This window comes from Mustela nivalis (assembly GCF_964662115.1).
Source record: "Mustela nivalis genome assembly, chromosome: 14".
Taxonomy (NCBI): domain Eukaryota; kingdom Metazoa; phylum Chordata; class Mammalia; order Carnivora; family Mustelidae; genus Mustela; species Mustela nivalis.
In genome coordinates this window covers 20386876-20404945 of record NC_139033.1, presented here as the reverse complement: position 1 = coordinate 20404945, position 18070 = coordinate 20386876, and the positions used below count along the sequence as shown (strand labels likewise).

General features: G+C 50.8%; 1 protein-coding gene across 5 annotated transcripts in view; it reads left to right on the top strand.

The window, feature by feature from the left end:
- ATP9B (ATPase phospholipid transporting 9B (putative)) overlaps positions 1-18070 on the top strand; it is a 219959-nt gene that overhangs the window by 101996 nt on the left and 99893 nt on the right. For all 5 annotated transcript variants that reach the window (XM_082699939.1, XM_082699936.1, XM_082699935.1 and 2 more), the window contains 2 exons: positions 2882-2957; positions 6810-6886. In XM_082699939.1, the coding sequence (XP_082556065.1) occupies positions 2882-2957; positions 6810-6886 (153 nt within the window). The remainder of the gene's footprint in view (positions 1-2881; positions 2958-6809; positions 6887-18070) is intronic.

The following is an 18070-nucleotide window of genomic DNA, read 5'->3' as shown; positions in this document are numbered from 1 at the left end:
TGTGTTGGTTTTGTAAGGAAATGTCTGAATTTCTCCTTTCATTTTGTTATATTCTGTAGCTGTCTTCTTTGTGGTCACCATGGGACTTACATGTAACATTCTAAAGATACGACACTCTAATTTGAATTTATACCAACTTAAGTTCGATAACATACAAAGGCTCTGCTCCTTTATGGCTCTGTCCTCACCCCTTTTGTCTGCCGATGTCACACACTTACATCTTCCTACATTCTGTGCCTGAAAATGTAAACAAATAATTCTTTTAAATACACTACTAGCCTCTTAAATAATGCAGAAAACAAGATTTGGAGCTGCAAACCAAAATTACAACAATACTAGGGTTTTCTTATTCGTCTTTTACGTCCCGGAGAGAACAAGAAGTGTAGCCACGAACTGCTGTTCCAGTGAGACTGGCTTTATAGCTGTCTGTGTACTGTGGTTCTTGAGGTCTTTGCTCCCCACGTGGTTTGAGTCACTGTGTCCTCCTCTTTCACCCGCAGGACTCCCTCGAGCAGTTCTCGGAGGAAAGGTCTAGTGGCCACATACCCTCCTAGCTTTTGTTTGTCTGGGAATGCCCTGATTTTACCCTGAGTTTGGAAGGACAGTTCTGCTGGCTATAGAATTACTTGGCTGACATGGGTGTTTGTTTGTTTGTTTGTGTTTGAGTGTCTTGGATATGTCAGCACACGGCCTCCTAGCCGCCAGTATTACTAATGAAACATTTGTGTATAACCTTATTGGGAAACCCTTGTATGGGACGGTTTGCTGCTTTCCTATGGCTTTCAAGAGTCTCTTCTTGTGTTTTGTCTTTTATTTTTTTAAAAAGATGATTTTTTATTTTAGAGAGCACATGATGGGGAGGGGTGGAGAGAGAATAAAAGAATACCAGGCAGACTCCGCACTGAGTGTGGAGTCCCACACAGGGGTCAGTCTTACAACCCTGAGGTCATGACTTGAGTGGAAACGAGTCCAGACGCCTAACTGACTGAGCCACCCAGCACCCTTGTTTTTGTCTTTTATAGATATTTATATATATAAATTTCATAATAAAATAATAAATATAATTATAAATATAATTATAAATAATTTATAATATAAAAATCCACATATGATATCCATATATAATGGATGTGATAAAATCCATAATATAATAATATATATAATATAATCCATAATATAAATAAATTATAAATAATAAATATAATAATAAATAAAATAATAAAATATTATATATATATATATATATATTTGACAGACAGAGATCACAAGCAGGCAGAGAGGCAGGCAGAGAGAGAGGAGGAAGCAGGCTCCCCGCTGAGCAGAGAGCCCGATGCGGGGCTCGATCCCAGGACCCTGAGATCATGACCCGAGCCGAAGGCAGAGGCTTAACCCTCTGAGCCACCCAGGCGCCCTTGTCTTTGTCTTTTAAAACTTGTGTCATGTGTCTCTCTATGGGTCTCTGAGCTCATCCCCGGATTCGGTCGAGCTTCCTCACTGTTGGCGTGCGCGTCTTTCATCAGATGTGGAGTGTTTTCATCCATTACTTCTTCACATCTTCTCTCTGCCCTTTCACTCTGGCTTCCGTTTCCGGGACTCCCACAATACGTACATTGGTTAGCACCCCGCTGTCTTGCACTCCCTCAGACCCTTTTAATCTTCCTCCACCTGTTTCCGTTCTGCTTCCCAGACTTGGTCGCCTCCTTGTTCTGTGTTCAGGTTTGCTGACTCTTCTGCATGGTTGGATCTGCCTTGAATCTCTTTAGGGAAATTTTCACTTCAGTCATCGTCGTTTTCAGCTCTTGACTTTCTTCTGGTTTCTGTTTAGGTTTTCTATCTCCTTATTCATATTTATGTTTTGTTCACATGTTGTTTTCCTGACATTCTGCACATCTTCATTTCTTTAAACATCCTTAATACTTTCCTTTTAATGTCTTTGTCTAGTGTATCTGACATCAGGTCTTTTTCAGCGGTGGTTTCTGTTGGTTTATAATTTTCCTTTCATACTTTTTGGGTGTTTTTTTTTTAATGCCTCATTATTGTTGAACACTTTCTTTTTTTCTCTTTTAGTATAATAACGTGGTAACTCTAGAATTCAGTTCTCTCTCTTCCTCAGGGTTGGCTGGGATTTTAGTCATTATATTGATTCGTTGATTTTTTTATTATTATAGGCTGTCTTTGTGCCGGGTTATCAGTCTGAGGTGTACATTTAATGTCTTCTCAGGTCTTGACTGAGCCTTTCCGTGGGCATGCACAGTCCCTTCCTAATTCCCACCTGTGCAGCTGTTTCTGAATGTCCTAATGTGTGGCTCCCAAAAGGGGCCAAGGGGGCCCTTGCCCATTCAATGCCCTTGGCGTTGCTAGAGCTGGAGCTGGAGGGGTGACAGCGATGGCCGCCAGGCTCGGTGTCGGCACCTGTGTGATGGGAAGCCACCGTCCGTATCAGAGCGTAGAGTAGACCCTGCTACTGGGAGGACAGGTCCCTGCCCACCTGGCATCTGCAGGCTGTTCCAGAAATCCGTGCACAGCTGCCTGTGGTGTGGCTGGGTGGCTGCGACCGTGCTGAGAGCTCGGAGAGACCCACACTGACGACTTCCCCTGGACAGTTGCAGGCCTTCGGCAGACCCCACAGTCCCCAAAGAGTCCCATCAGACAGTCTGCCCCTGGGGTCGTTGCCTGGGTGGGGAGAGATTCCTGGTGCTCCCTGCTCTGCCCTCTTCCCAGCATCCTCTGTCTAAATTCCCTTGTTTTTCACCTTTATTCTGCAGTGCGGCTTCCCTGCTCAGTCGCTGAATCCAGCCCGTACACTTGTTTCCATCACTGCATGTACCTGAAGTGAAAAAGGTTGCTAACTTGCTATTTTCCCTTCTCTCTCTGCGAACAGGAAGACTGTGACCCACCCGTCCATGAGAGTCTCAGCATCGAAAACACACTGTGGGCGAGCACCGTTGTCGCGTCAGGTACGAGACTTGCTCTCTCACTAGCGCCAGCGCTCACATCTAGGTGCTCTGTGTAGTGGAGTGCCTGCGCGCATGGTGTCTGAAAATCCCGCCCTGCGCTACGGGCCCTTACCCTGAGGGCTGAGTCCTAGCAAGCTCTGGCTGTGGGCCGTGGGCCGTGGGCTGTGCGTGGCAGGGAGCAAGGCACAGAGCAGCTTGGGGGCTTCTGCTGGTTCTGATTCTCGGCAGACTTCTCAGTGTCCCTCACTCGGACGTGGCACAGCGCAACTGGGGAGGGAAGTAGTGGTCCTTGGGGGGGTCTTCCCACTCCTCAGTCACCCAGGAGAGTTCGGAAGAGGTCACTGAGCTGGGTTTGTCTGTCGGGGAGAAAAGTATCCAACGAGATGGGGGCTGTGGGAGGTATTTCATGTTGGGCCTTTGGAGACCAGAGTAGAGCTGCTTAAATTTTCTTCCGAGTGACACTGGGGGATGTTGCAGTATTTCTACACTCTGAACGGGGCGGGGGTCGTGACCTAAAGACACATTTTGGGAAGTAGATTCTCTGGGAGGTATTGAAATCTAAATGATGGTCAGCTTCTCAGAAAGTGGTTGACTTAGTACTGGTAGCCAGGGGAGAATCTGAGCGGTGGGGAGCCTGGGGGATGCTGGTGGGGGTTGGAAGGCTGGGGGACGCGCAGGGTAGGGCCGTCTCTTCTCAATCTGTGGCCCAACACCCACAGCCTTCCTGCCTCGGAGCTCGGTTGCTCTTCTGATCCCTCCGCGGGCCAGGTGCTGGCGAATGCCCAGGCCTGGGTGCTCAGGGGAAGGATGGCTTAATGAAGTGAGGCTGGTGCTTTACCCTCTGCCGAGTGCCACGGGGAAGTACAGGTGCCCGCAAAGCAAAGAAGCCCAAATCCTTACCCGGCCAGAGCTCACGGGAGGAGCAAGCAGGGGCTCCAGGGAGGGGGTGGAGAGGCACAGATTGGATTTGGGAGCTCACTGGCAGCTGTGTTGAGGGCCTTACCACTGTAGGCGGGGGAGGCTGGTGCCAGGGCCACCGGCCCCGGAAGGGAAGGGCAGGGCAGTGCTGGGCACGCGGGGGCCATGGGGCCTGTGTGCACAGCAGCGTGTAAACGAGACCCCTGTGGGGGTCCGCGTGTGTACCTCTTAGGGACTAGAGGATGTGAGGGAACCTAGTTTTATACTAATGTTTTCTATGTTTAAGAAAAAGCTTGATGGCAAATAGGACAATTCTAATAGAAATTGAGGCATTTCGTGATTTTTGTACTGATGATTTTTTAAATTTCTCAAACTAACGAGAAAGAGAAGTAAGGCGAGCACACCAAGGAGAGAGTGCAAGGGAGCAGGCCAGGTCTCGGGCTGTGCAGACCCCAGGGAAGACACACTCACCGTGCCTGGGGGGTCACCGTGGACAGGGAACTGCTGCCAGGAGAAGCCTCAGTCTCGTCTGTGCTTCCTCCTTGCTGCTGTTCTGTGTCGCAGGCCGGTGTGGTGCTGTCGCCGGTAGCCTCCCTGTGCTGTCCTGGTTGTTCACACGGCCGCACAGCCAGGCTGCCGCAGGGCCAGGATTTCATCCAGGGGCTGTCCTCAATGGCTGTCACCCTTCAGCCTTTAGTATTTCATAGTTTGTAGGAAAATACTTTAAACATACCGTAAATAAGCTGATACTTGGTCACAGATTTCACGTTTTCCATGTCTACAGCTGTATTCTATTTTGTTTCCATCATAATGAAGATGTGTTTTCAAAAATGTTTTATTTGTGATCTCTTTGCTCCCTGTGTATTAGGATGTTGCTACTGATCCCCAGTGCTATCGATCTGTGGCCTCTCTCCCCGCAGAGACAGAAGCCCCCGAGCAGAAGGCTTCCGTGATGCCCTTGATAATTCCCTGTACACACCACTCCTCTCCTGTCCACCACTCTCTGGGTGACCTTGACACGTGGCAGCTCCTCGTTGCATACGTGGGCAGAGCAGACATGAATCTAGGTGTCACGTATGCTGACGACTGTTTCTGACTCCCTCGTGCTTAGAGTTCAGTTAGCCCACTGGGCCTGTGTTCCCAGAACGGATTTCTACTGCTCCAAAACCATCCGTTCAAAAAAGCTTAAATAAGACCCTTCTAATTTTAATTTGTGTTTGGACATTTTAAAAATGCAAGCTGTTTTCACTAATTTTAAATATTTTAACACATACCTACCTTTATTTAAAAACCTCCTCCGGGCGCACGAGTGTTGTTGGTCTGGGCAAGTCTCAGATTGCATTTGGGTCCTCCCAGCCGCAGTGCCAGCCTGGAATCCGCACCGCTCATAGTTCGTCTGGATGTCAGGACAGTGTTGCCGAGCCTGATCACGTTTTAAGTCTTTTCTGAGACACTTTGTTCTGCTAATATTAAAAATAATTTTGTAGTTTATCTTGTTCTTTCTTTGTACGTTTTTAACATTAGTGAGCTTATTTAACATGAGACACTCGTGTATTCTGTTTAAGTTTCGTGTAGTTGGCAAAATAGGAAGAAAACCCTGGCGCAGTCAGAGCTACCGTATTGCTTCAGCGGCACGAGAACTGCTGCTGTGTTTGTCGTGGGAGTCCTGGGGAGGGTGAGGTCCCTGCGCAGTCCGTACTTTCCTGAACACCTGGGGCAGACTGTCGTCTGTGGGTTTGTTTGGACAGGGCTCCAGAAGGGTAGCGTCCACACAGTTTGGGCCACCTTCCACGCTGGAAGGGCTGCTCTGCTTCCAAGAGGCTCAGGAAATTCAACCTCACAGCTCTGCCAGCCGCACACAATTAACAAGGAGAGATGAAAGGAGATGCTTATTTTGAAAGAAACATGTGTCACCTCTGTGGGGTGACCGCTGAGCCGTCCTCTAGCACCTTCCTGTCTTCCTGAACACTCTGTGGGTGAAACTGTTCATTATCTAATGCATATAATTTGCAGCTATCTGTGCACATAAATCCAAGAGATCGCTAGGATTACCTTTATTCCGTGGGTCCTGACTTATGACGCACTGAATTGCACACATTGCACTAATGTGACCTCAAAGAGTTTTTGTAGAGCCGTTACAGTGAAACCTGCAGCGCTGTTGGTCTTCGGGAGTTTATGGACTTGGTCATCTTTAATCATTTCACATCAGAATTTATGGAAACTAGGAGTATAGATTATGCATAGCTACCGTTTAGAACAGACTTTTGTGGTTTCTAATTTGACATCACAGAGATGAGTGCCTCGGAGCCTTTGTAACCCAAGGTTGTTCCGGGTGTTTCGTCTTTTACCTGAGGTCTGAGGCGCGTACACAATTAGAAAACCAGACTTTAGGAGACATGAGTTTAAAAGGCTAATGACACCTAAATTCAGCATCCGGTATTAGTGATGTAACTGTCCCTCATTGTTTTAATTGTATACGAGCTGAAATGTCCGCAGGGGCTCGCAGACCTGGCAGTGCTCGACTGTGTCGCTCGGGGACGGTGGCTCCGCAGGGGCAGGGCTGCTCTGAAGGCCCCGGCATGCGTCCGAGGACTTGAGGACGCAGCGTCCCTGCACTTACCTGTGGGGCTGCCCACGGGGACCCACGAGCGGTGTCAGTCTTTCTCCTGACAGTGAGAAGATTGTTAGTCCATTTCCTGACGTTGTACGTAGGGAAATTTGTACGGCTGAAGAGTTCATTTGAGTTCCTCAGAGTTTATTTTGAAAGTTGAGATTAGACTTTCTTGAAGGAGTTCAATTAAATGTGCTGTGAGATAAATTTATGTAAAAGTGAGTAGTGACTAATATTCTCCATCAAGACTTTGATGAGGAAGTGTTCTCTCTGTGCTCACCCTTGGAGGCATCTCTGTAAGCACCGCTCTCGTGTTTCCGCAGGTACTGTAATAGGTGTTGTCATTTATACTGGAAAAGAGACTCGGAGTGTAATGAACACATCCAATCCAAAAAATAAGGTAGGCTAGCTGAAGGGGCAGCTGCTCTAATGACCGATTTTCCCTTCCAGTAAGAAAATACGTGCGGTTCTGAAGAGCCTCTTCATAACCTAAACCAGACTTTGAAAAGTGCTGGTGGTCGCGGGTCTGAACGTGACAGCATGCTGAAGAACTTCCACAAGTGTCTTTTCTTGGTCAACCGAAGTTTCTATATCTCTTAAGTTTTCTTTGTTGGATATACCATTTGCCCATGATTTATAGTTAGTTGTGGTCTCTTCTTTTCAGTTTACTTATTTTACAATTTGTACTCTTTTTATATGTTGATGGCTCATTTAAAAAAAAAGAATCTGTATTAATATTTAATAATATTTGATGGTGTGACATTGTTGAACTTGTTTCATTTAAGTTATTTTCATTTCACAAGCATGTTGAAAACCGATTTTAGTTTTAAAAACTGCTTGATTAAATTCCTGAATTGATCATGTTTCTGTTACACTCCTGAAATCGTCGCTTACACAGGCAGCACGTGTATGCAAGTTCCACAGCCCGTTTGAATTCTCCGTTGCTGTTACTTGGTTCAGACATTTTGTACGGTCAAGTCACAGAGTGGGTCATGTCCACTTTATGAGAAGTCTTTCTAACTGTGCATTTTACTCTTTATTTGAAATGTAATCTGAGCTGCATCTAAGTAGAACGAAAAAGCACTCCCGCGCATTTAGAAGAAGTTGTCTTTTGTAGGAAGTTTTATTGCTGAGCAGAGGAAATGAAGTAAATCTTTGAAAAGATATTTTTAAAGACAAAATGCATTCCATTTTTTCCAGCGAAATACTGTTTCAAAAACCAGTTAGCCCTCCCGGCATCGGGAAAGTGGCCCCTACCCTCTGAGTGCCTGCGCATTTGTAGCACAGCAGAGGCGCTCTGGGGCGTGTCCTGTCTGGAGGGTGTCCTTACCCCCACCGGGGCGTGGGCCCCTCCCAGCGGGGCTGAGGAAGAGGCGTTCGTGGACTCCAGATGTCTGTGTGTGACACGTTTACTCAAGTGAAAGACCCTTTCCCTGTGATAACGGAAAACGGTGCCTGTCGGTGTGTACTACAGCCTTGGGCTCCTCCGAGGAGACCGAATGTACCGCAGGTTATTATTTTCCAGTCGAGTTAGATGTATTTAAATTATTAAACAAATTATTGACAGAGTTACATGCATATTTGTTGGTATGTGGTCTATAAAGTAGTGATTTTTTTTCTTTACTAAGCAAAACCTGAACGTTCTACTGATGCATATATAGGTTATAGGGTATGTTTTGTTTCTTAATCATTCCTAGTCATTTCACTTTTAGGATGACTGTGAGGGTAAATTTAAATGTTAAATTGTAAAATGTTAACAGTTACCCTGTCACGTAACACAGCTCCTGTCTCCTCCTGCCGTACGCGTCAGGACAGCTTCCTTTCTGCCGTGCTCTCCCCCTGGGGGTGTGGACCCAGTTGGGCGACCTTTCCGCAGTGTGTACCGGTGGTGAAGAACTCCGGCTGGGGCTGTGCTGCGCGGCCAACCAGCTCTGTGACACTGGGCAAATGGCTGGTTGTGCGTCTTCCCGCTCCGCACCTGTTACCCAGCATTACTGCCTTCCTGTACCGCGAAGCGTGCCTCGCGAGTGAGTGCCCGACACACTCAGCGCACACCTCGCTGTGCGGGCACCCCGCCCCCGCTGCCCCGCCAGGGGGCCTGCATGCGCTTGTGCCCCGGCAGCAGTCCTCCCTCCCTCCTTTTAAAAAAAAAAAACTTGGAAGTGTCCTCGGTGTTAACACAGCATACCTTAGTAGGAAGAGTATCTCTGACTTCTTGCAGAGCTGGATGCTGAGCCCCTCTCTGCCGCTTCTCAGCCTCGCGGGTGGCACAGACATGCTCTTCCGCTGGCTGGCGCCTTCCTGGTGCTGCCGCCACACCTCCCCTGCCAGGTGGGTTTCCTTGTGACCGTGACAGCTGAGGCCCAGGGAGAGCGTGACGCGTGGCAGTTGCTGCGTGAAGTACTTGGTCTGTGGCTTCGTGAATCTGTGCCACTGCGCTCGGAGGGAACGGTGGCATCCGGTTCTGGAGCCGGGGATGTTGTGGCGCGGGGGGCGCTGTACTTGTCGCGGGGGGGCTGGCTTCTCTGTGGAAGCGCTATGGGTCAGGGAGAGCCACTTCTGTAAATTCAGGAACGCTTCCAGGAGAAGAATAAAATCTCTAAATCTGCAAACCTTAGTAAATCTTCCCAAGCATCAAGTGCCAGATTCATAAGAAAAAAATTCGGGAAACTTTATAAGCTACAGTGGCCAAAAGTCACAGGGGCGGTCGACCTAGGGGAAGTACTGGTGTGTGTCGCATGAGAAGATCGTGTGATGTTCGAACCCAAGAGGGAAAGGAGGACAGAAAACGTTCCTCGCTTCGGACCCCACGTGACGGCGACATCTCGCTGTCCTTCCATAGGTGACTAAACCAGTGAGCCTTTGGACTTCAGAGAAGGCCCCTGCACACAAAAAGGAGGCATTTCAGAGGGAAAGCAGATTCCCCTGAGTTTGCCTTCTTTACGGAAGCTCACCGTTCCTCAGACTCCGTTCCGTGGCGTGTGGAGGGCAGCGGTGGACCCGGCGCTGCGGGGAGATGTCGCTGTGGGGCTCATGGCAGCAAAGAAGCCGGAGCTGGAATCCGTGTTTGTGATCGAGTCCTCTCTAAGGCACGCTGTGGTACAAATTGCCCTAAGAACTGCAGTGGCTCTGCTACAACAGAGACTGCTTTTCTCCTCAGCGCGTGTCTGACGTGTGGACGGGCGCGCTGCGCGTCATGGCCCCTCGGAGCCCTGCTTGACACGTGCTCCCGGCACCGCTGGGGGCGAAGACGCGGGCGGGCGGGTTACATGCCGAATGGCTCAGGCCACCCTTCCTTGGCCAGACCAAGGAATGGCCTCACGGAAGGGGAAGGCTGAGCCCCAGTGCGGAAGGAGGGAAAGCGGAGTACTAGTGGCTTCGGGCCGCGGGCACCCCTCGCGGTCATCCGTGAGAGTTCTCAGGCCTTTCGTGTGCAGTAGGCGCCGAAACAAAGCAGGAGCGTCGAGGAGCCCTCCCCAGCGCGGCAGCGGGGCCGACGCGGAGGACGGTCGGAGCCCGGGGAGGCCGCAGCGCGCCGGCGCCGCAGAGGTCGCTGGGGACAGAAACGGAGAGACGAGTGGATTTAGCGACAGGGGAGTCACTGTCTGTCATTGTTGTGGGGGATCAGACGGAAGCAGATGGGGGAACTCTGTGAGGACCAGGGGGGAGGGGAGGCCCCGGCGGCCAAGGCTCCGGAGGGAGCCCAGCGCACCAGGACGGCCGCGGGGATGCAGGCAGAGGGTCTGACTGGTTTGGTCTCCGATGAGAAAATGATAAAATGTCATGCTTTCCATAAAACAAGAAAGGCCTTAGTTTATAGAGGAGAAGCTGTCGTCTGCGGAAGGGGGAGTCTGTGGGGCGTCCCGCGGCCACGTCAGGTCCCTGGAGAGAAGACTCCGTCGTCAGCGCGGAAGAGCTGCTGTGGGCGGTAGCGCGCAGTCCCGTGGCCCTGGGCGCGTGTGGCCCGTCCTCAGTCCGCCAGCCAGCGTGTCTCGCTCCGTAGCGCGTCCGTGGCCGGCCTTCCCTGGAGCGTGAGGAGGAGGTCGTGCTCATTGGTGCCGCGTCTGCGCTTCCGGGACGGGAGCCCTCCGGGAGCCGCGGCGCTGAGCGGGGCGGGAAGCAAACGGTGACCGTCCCTCCGGGACAGGGACGCATAGAGCGGCCGGCGGGAGCCGGAGAGGGTTTGCCCGAGTTCACCTCCGAGTGCTCGAGCTGTGTCGAGCTGTGTGAAGGCCCCGACTGCTGCTGGAGTCTTCTGTTCGAAGCAGAGCCCGTCAGGGGTGCGGGGCTCTCTCAGGCTGATGTTCCGGAGCCGCGGAGCAGAAGCAGAGACGTGGACAGAGAAGTGGTTGCGCCAGAGGGACCGGGGGTGGGGCAGGTGGGTCCCGGCGACAGCCGTCTGCAGGTGCTCACAGAAGGCACTGCTGGACGTCACGGCCCGCCCGTGGGGCCCCTGCCTCCCCCTGGGAACACACCAGCCGTCCCTGCGGGTTGGGGGATGGGGGTGTGACTTCCCCTGGAGGCCAGAGGTGTTCACCAGCACCTGTACCCTTCAGGTGCGCTCCCGGGGCGGAGTCCGGGGATGTGCGCCGTGTAAGCAGTGCGGCTGGCTGCTGCCTGAAACCTGTTGTGAAACTTGTCGCTCTGCCCGTCTCACTTCCGAAGCCTTCATTTGGGCATTTCTCCTTTTGTCTTCACTTTGTCTGTTTTGTTCTTCTGTTGCTGCTTGTCAGAAAGTAAACATTACACAGAAGAGTGAGGCGAAAAATATGATGGCGTGTCTCATCTTCTCCCGCGGCCACAGATGCCCCCGCTGGTCGCCAGCGCGCATTTTAAACAGATGGAGGCAGTCTCTGTAGCTGCTGCCTTCGCCCCCTGTCTCCCTCTGCAACGCTCTCTGTCCACACGGCCTCGTCTCGTGGCCCCGCTGAGTAGACCGGGGCTGGCGACATCAGCGTCACCACCGCCTGCGCAGGGGCTGCCCCCGGGTGTCTCTCATCGACCTCCGGAGTCGGAAACAGAGGGCTGGGACACATACTGATAACCGAGAGCCGCCGCCTCCGTCGTGGCCATGACAGTCTGAGACGGAAGAGCCTTCGTAGGCAGCTGGACTCCGCTGCAGCCAGGGTCGCTGCCCGGCCAGCGATGCCCCCCACGCAAACTCACGCTTCCAGAGTGGGCCTTTGAATCTAAGGTGATCATTTTACAGAATCAGGACGTACAGCTTTAAGCTTATTTACAAGGCTTTATCAGAATACTCTCTAAGATGTAGCACGTTTTGTCCTGTCCTGGGGGTTAATACCGAATTCTATGACGTTGTTCAGTGAAGGACAGTCCTGAGACGCAGGCCAGTTCCCGAGGCTCCTGCGATTCCTGACGCCTGCAGCGTCCCGACAGGCACGAGCAGGGACACGGGGTCTACCCGGTCTGAAATTTTTATCTTAGAACTTCAGACAAACCGAAAGTTCTTATTACTAAGCAGTTACTTTTATAATAATATTTGGTGAAAGTTTAGATTATAAGGAATACAGCTTGAGTAATGGACTGTTTTATAAAACCTCGCTTGAGATATATTTAATAAGATGATACTTGATTACATTTGAGAGGGAAAAATTCTTACAGGAGGTTAAGAAAAATCAATTGTGACAGGCTGTCATTTTCATGCCGCTCATAACAATAAGTTGCTCCGAGCAAGAGCATCAGGGATGAAACAGTGACACAGACGGCCTCAAGCAGTCATTGTAATCCCTTGGGCGTACTGATTTGTCTTTCTAATAAAAAGATGCTTTCAGACGTCTCACTGACAGGTGATCTGTGCCATTAGGTGAATTAGAGCTACTTCTCGTTCTCTGAATTGTTGTAAGGGCGTTTTCAGATAACAGAACAAAATAGAATCAGCTCTGCTGTATTTTGCAGGGTGAAATATCAAGGCTGTGTTGGAGAACAGCTTTCTTATTTTAAAAAGGACAAATTATTAATATTTTAAGAGTTGCATTGACTTTTATTAAGATGTTACCGAGGAATAACTTAGTTCTCTTTTTTCTTGTGGTTGTATGCAATCGTAGCACCCCTTAATTTTTCTAATAGTTGGCTCCTTGAGTAATAAGATATCTTTGGGTTTAAATACGTGTTTAGAAACGTGACCGTGTGCCCATGCGAGTGCCTTTGCTGTGGGATACCGCAGCGTGGTCCATCCCCACAGGCAACGAGGCTGCGGGAGTGCCGGTTGGGGTCACTGTTAGTAATAGTGACAGTCGCAGTGTTTGGAAGCCTCATCGGGGAAAGCTCAACGAGAGGAACAGGTGCCCAAGAGCGCGGTTGGGCGGCGTGCTGGCGCGACCCAGGGCGGCTCTCGGGGTTGTGGCACGTACGCGCCCACCTTTGCTGACTGCTGTGACCGTGCACTTCCGTTTCCCAACCGTTCACTGTTAAAAGTTGTGTCTTCATCAGCAGTGTGAATGTAAGGAGACTTACGGCTTCAGGAAAGCAGTGAAGAGGCAAAACGCTAAGTGGTTAGAAAGCAGCCCTAACGATCACATCTGGGACGTGATGCTCTATCAGAGTGTGCAGCAGATGGCTACCCCGCAAAACCTGGGTGTAGTCCCTAAGTTCCTTTCAATATGAATTTGATTATAAAGCAGGTGTTCTAAACAGGAGCATGAGCATATTTATTTTTTAAATAATTGCTTTGTATCACTACAGCACTTAGTGCTACCTAAAGTCCGGGTGAGGAGGGCTTGTGAGTTACTCGTTGCTTACTTGGTGAGATTGTGGCCCCGTTAAATTCTTTACAGTCACAGACTGAACAGACAAGGGCAGGGGCCCTGGAGGGCTCAGCTGGTTCAGCGTCTGACGCTCGGCTTCGGCTCAGCTTGTGATCTCGGGATCCGGGGATCCGGCCCCCGGTCAGCGGGGATCTGCTGGGGCTTCTCTCCCCTCCCCCCCCCGTGCTCTTTCTCTCGGTCAGTAAAGAAATCTTCTAAAAATGAAAAGTATCATTCATTCAAGAAGGAAATAAATGTTTTCCTAATGGTCTTTGTATTTTTGAAATCCTAGTTTCCTTACTCTGAGACCATGAGGACGGTTAGAAATTAGCGGAAGTGGGACGTCTTGCTGACCGGGACGTCTGCATCTGACTTCGTGCGAGCTCCCAGAGCGGAGTCCTTCCCGGCGCAGATTCTCCCGAAGCCTTTTTTGGTGGAAGCCATTTTGGGCAGATGAGAGACAGGATCTGGAATATCTAGTAGGACCGAGAGTAAGGAGTAAGACCGGTTTTAAACCTTGGCCGGGCATTGGAGGAAGGTAGAGTGTGGGTGATGGTGGGATGAGTGGAGACAGGAGAAGGATCGTGAGATCTTCCCGTTCTTTCGAGATTCCCAGAGTCGATCTCGTCTTCCCAGGAGGGTGGTGGCGGGTCTGGGTGGCACAGACCCGTGGTAGGACTGCATGCGGGGGCCTCCCGCGGCCATCGTGGATCGGAAACAGGTCATCTGTATGGGTCTGGGTTCAGACGCAGACTTTGCTGGAGAAAATTGCAAGCCGGGGCGGCTAGAGGGGAAGCTCACTGGCCTCCTTGCTGTGTCTTGGGAAGGTCTGCTGTGCAGGGTGGTCACCTCCGCCGGCCCCCGTGTCTCTTCCTCCTGAGAGAGAGAAGCCGGTCCAAGGTTGGGGCGCGGTGGAGGGACATCAACTAGCCGGCACTTGGCAGGCCGAGTGCAGTGCTTTCCTACGGGCTGGGGCTGGGGTGTGGGGAGCCGGCCCCTGCTGGCCGCCGGGGCAGCGCCAGGCCTCTGGCATATCGTCCACCACGCACGCTGAGTGACTACAAGGTTTCCTTAAGGGACTGATCGTTTTTTCCCCTCCACAGTTATTTTTTCTAAGCGACAGTTTTATTAAAAATATTCCTTAGAAGCAAATCTTAAGACATCTGGTTTCAACTTAATTGTTTTCTCCTACATCTGAAAACATACTCTGAATGCTACTGTTTTTTTAGTTTGATTTGTCAACATTAGAGTAGCAACTGTACCAAAGTTTCTTTTTTAAAACTGCATTAACTAAAACATGTGTATGATAAATTTAACATGAAATTAAATGGTTTTCTTTTCTCCTATGTAATTAACAGTGTCAGCTAATAATTACCTTTTGTAAAACTTTAAAATATATCGTGTGTGTGCGCGCGCGTGCATGCTTTCCCACCGTGAGGAACCGTTGACTGCCTGGCCGAGGGGCCGTCACCCACAGTAAGCCACTCCGAAAGGCTTGTTTTTGAGCCGTGGAAGACCGTCAAAACCGTAACTTTCTTGAGGCCTTGAGTCAGAATGACATTTTTGAGCACAGGACACACACAGTTCTGCGGGGTAAGTTACACAACAGACATTCCTTTTTCTTCACTTGAAGTCAGCATGCCAGTGTATTTCTAAATAGTATTTTCAAAAGGCAGTAGGAGAAGTTTCAGATATCCTCTGTGAAGGTCCTCCAGAGAGCAGAGCCTTCCGGCGGCAAAGCCTTAGTATTTATTAGTTGGAATACTTAACTGTTTGACGTTTTTAAATGCTGGGAGGGGGTGACATCATGGGAGGAGTGCTGCCCCAGGCGGGGGACGGGGGTGAGGCCTCGGGGTGCAGGGTGACCAGGACGCACGGGATGCGGGGTGCTGGGTGTTTCACGTGTTGTCAGTGCTCCGACCCTAGCGACGGACGCTGGGCTCGTCAGTGCAGCAGCCGGCCGGGGGGGCTGTTGGGTCGGTGCTTTGAGTGTGAGGACCCTTCAGAAGACCCTATGTTCTCGTCCCTGGCGAAGGAGAGCACGCTGGTAAATGATAGACCGACATGACAGCAAGGTGCCGCAGGGGCTGCGGAGAGGCTTCCCGTCACCCTGGGCACCTGCATTAACTGGCTTTTTTGCCCCATTAACGCTTCTGAGTTTTTAAACAACCAAGACGTTACAACAGACAGAACTATTACACTACTTTCTGATTCTAAATCTTAGTTTTTGAAGCACATGGAGTTCATAAAATTTTTACTTTCAAAAACAAGTAGAGAAGAGGAATTGTTTGGAGTGCAGAATTTGCAAAAATTTTCACCCTGATAATTTAGAGATTTTTAAATGATCCATTTGTAAAAAATAAGTAAAAAATAAAATAAAAAATAAAAAAGGGGCTCCTGGGTGGCTCCGTCGGTTCAGCGTCTGCTTTCGGCTCAGGTCATGATCCCAGGGTCCTGGGATCGAGCCCCGCGTCAGTGTCCCTGCTCGGCGAAGAGTCTGCTTCTCCCTCTGCCCCTCCCACTCTCTCTCAAAAAACATAAAATGATTTATTTTATACAGATACACAGCAGTGTGGGTAGAATTTTGAAAATCGTTGTTGTCTAAGCTGCCAGTCGCTGTTTGCATTGTGGGTCCTCTAGCAGGGGATGAGTCACCAAACTTGGGCTGAGGCGAAGCCTGCGGTGAGCGTGCTGTGGGAGCCGCCGGCGCCCCGTGTGCCGCTGCCGGAGTGCCGGGCTCTCGTCGCCGTCTTGCCCGTGTGCCCTCCGGCCTCCCCACCCCCTGCTCCCACGCAGCTGGCCAGCCCTCTCCCCCACTCCTGTCAGGAGGCACCCCGGTCCGGGCGCTGCTGCCAACCCCTCACCCACACAGCTCAGACAGCTGCTGGCCTGTCTGCGCGCAGCATCACACCCAGATGCACCCGAGCTTACAGAGTGCAGGTCACTTGAGCTCAGTTTCCTGCCCAAAGCCGTCCCAGGGGCCCCTGTTTCTTGCAGGGCAAACACCGGCACCTCTGCTGCAGCCAGAAGGCCCTGACCTCTCTTGAGCCTTTCTTGAGGCTCCGCGCCCCCCGCCCCCACCCGCTCGCTGCCTGGCCCAGAGGCTCCCCTCCTGTGTTCACCAGGCTTCGGTGGTCTCGCTCGCTTAGCCTTCTCGGGCAGCCTCAGCGCTCCCAGCGTGAACCCTGAGCTCCGAGGGGAGACGGAACGAGATGCCGCGTGACTCGCCCGTCAGGCCTGTCCGCCGCCTCAGGGAACCTTCTTGGCCACAGCGATTGGTCACCCCTGTATTTCAGGTGCCCTGCCTGGTGCACATGTGTAGCAAACTGGTTGAACAAAGGCGTGAATGTGAGTAATCGTTTGTGTACGTGTCTGCCTCTTCCACACGTCTCCAGCTCCCCAGAGGCAGATGCTGTGCCTTGTTCTCTTCCTGCAGTCCAGGCTCCTCAGACATGATCCGTGTGGGGCAGCTTGCTCAGCCGCGAAGAAGGTATCAGGATGATTGGCCTGAAAGCTATGTGGTGTCTCTGGGGGGGGACGGGGGCCCCTGTGTTGAACACCGGAGGTTGGAGATGCTGTCTTGGGTGGTAGTGTCCGGCAGTACGCGGGGGGGTGAGGGACTGGGGGGTCCAGGGTGGGGTGTGGTCTACAGGGTCGGGGGCGCATTTGTGCAGCACTTGTGCTCCAGATACAGCACTCAGCACTTGCTGCATATCTTCGTGTGACTGTGCTGTTCACTTTGCTCCTGGCACTACTGTCCACCTGTCATGTCCGTGATTGATGCTCATACTGTCCCTGTGGCCTGTGGGAGCACGTTCAGCCCCGTGTCTGTGTCCCATTGTTATAAAGCCATCGTTTAGAGATCCTGGGAAAATTGGGCAGCCACATGCACAAGAATGAAACTGGACCGTTCTCCTACACCACACACAAAAATTGACTCAAAATGGATGAAAGACCTAAATGTGAGACAGGATTCCATCACAGTCTCAGAAGAGAACACCGGCAGCAATCTCTCTGACTTCAGCTGCAGCAACTTCTTGCTAGACACGTCTCCAGAGGCAAGGGAAGCAAAGGCAGAAGTGAACTATTGGGACTTCATTAAGATAAAAAGCTTCTGCACAGCAAAGTCAGCAAAACTAAAATGCAGCCTCCGGGATGGGAGAGGATGTTTGCAGATATCTTACCAGATAACGGGTCTGTGTCCACGATCTGTAAGGAACTTGTCAAACACAACACCCGAAAACAAAAGAATTCAGTCAAGAAATGGGCACAAGATGCGAACAAACATTTCTGCAAAGCAGACATGCCGATGGCTACCAGACACATGAGAAAATGTACATCACTCGGCACCAGCGAAATACAAATCAAAACCACAGGGAGGTACCCCTTCACACCAGTCAGAATGGCTAAAATCAACAAGTCAGGAAACAATAGATGCTGGCGAGGATGTGGAGAAAGGGCAACCCTCCTCCACTGTCCACAATAGCCAAACTATGGAAGGAGCCCAGATGTCCATCGACACACGAACGGGTAAAGAAGATGTGGTGTGTGTACAATAGAATACTACGCAGCCATCAAAAATGAAATCTTGCACGGATGTAGACGGAACCAAGAGGGAATTACGCTAAGCAAAATAAGTCAATTAGAGAAAGACAGTTATCATAGGATTTCAGTCTTATGTGGAATTTAGAAATAAAATAGAATCCTGGGGGAAGGGAAGAAAAAATAAGACAAAATCACACAAATCATAAACGACTCTTAACGGTAGAGAACAAACTGAGGGTGGCTGGGGTGACTGGGGGCAGGCATTAAGGGCACGT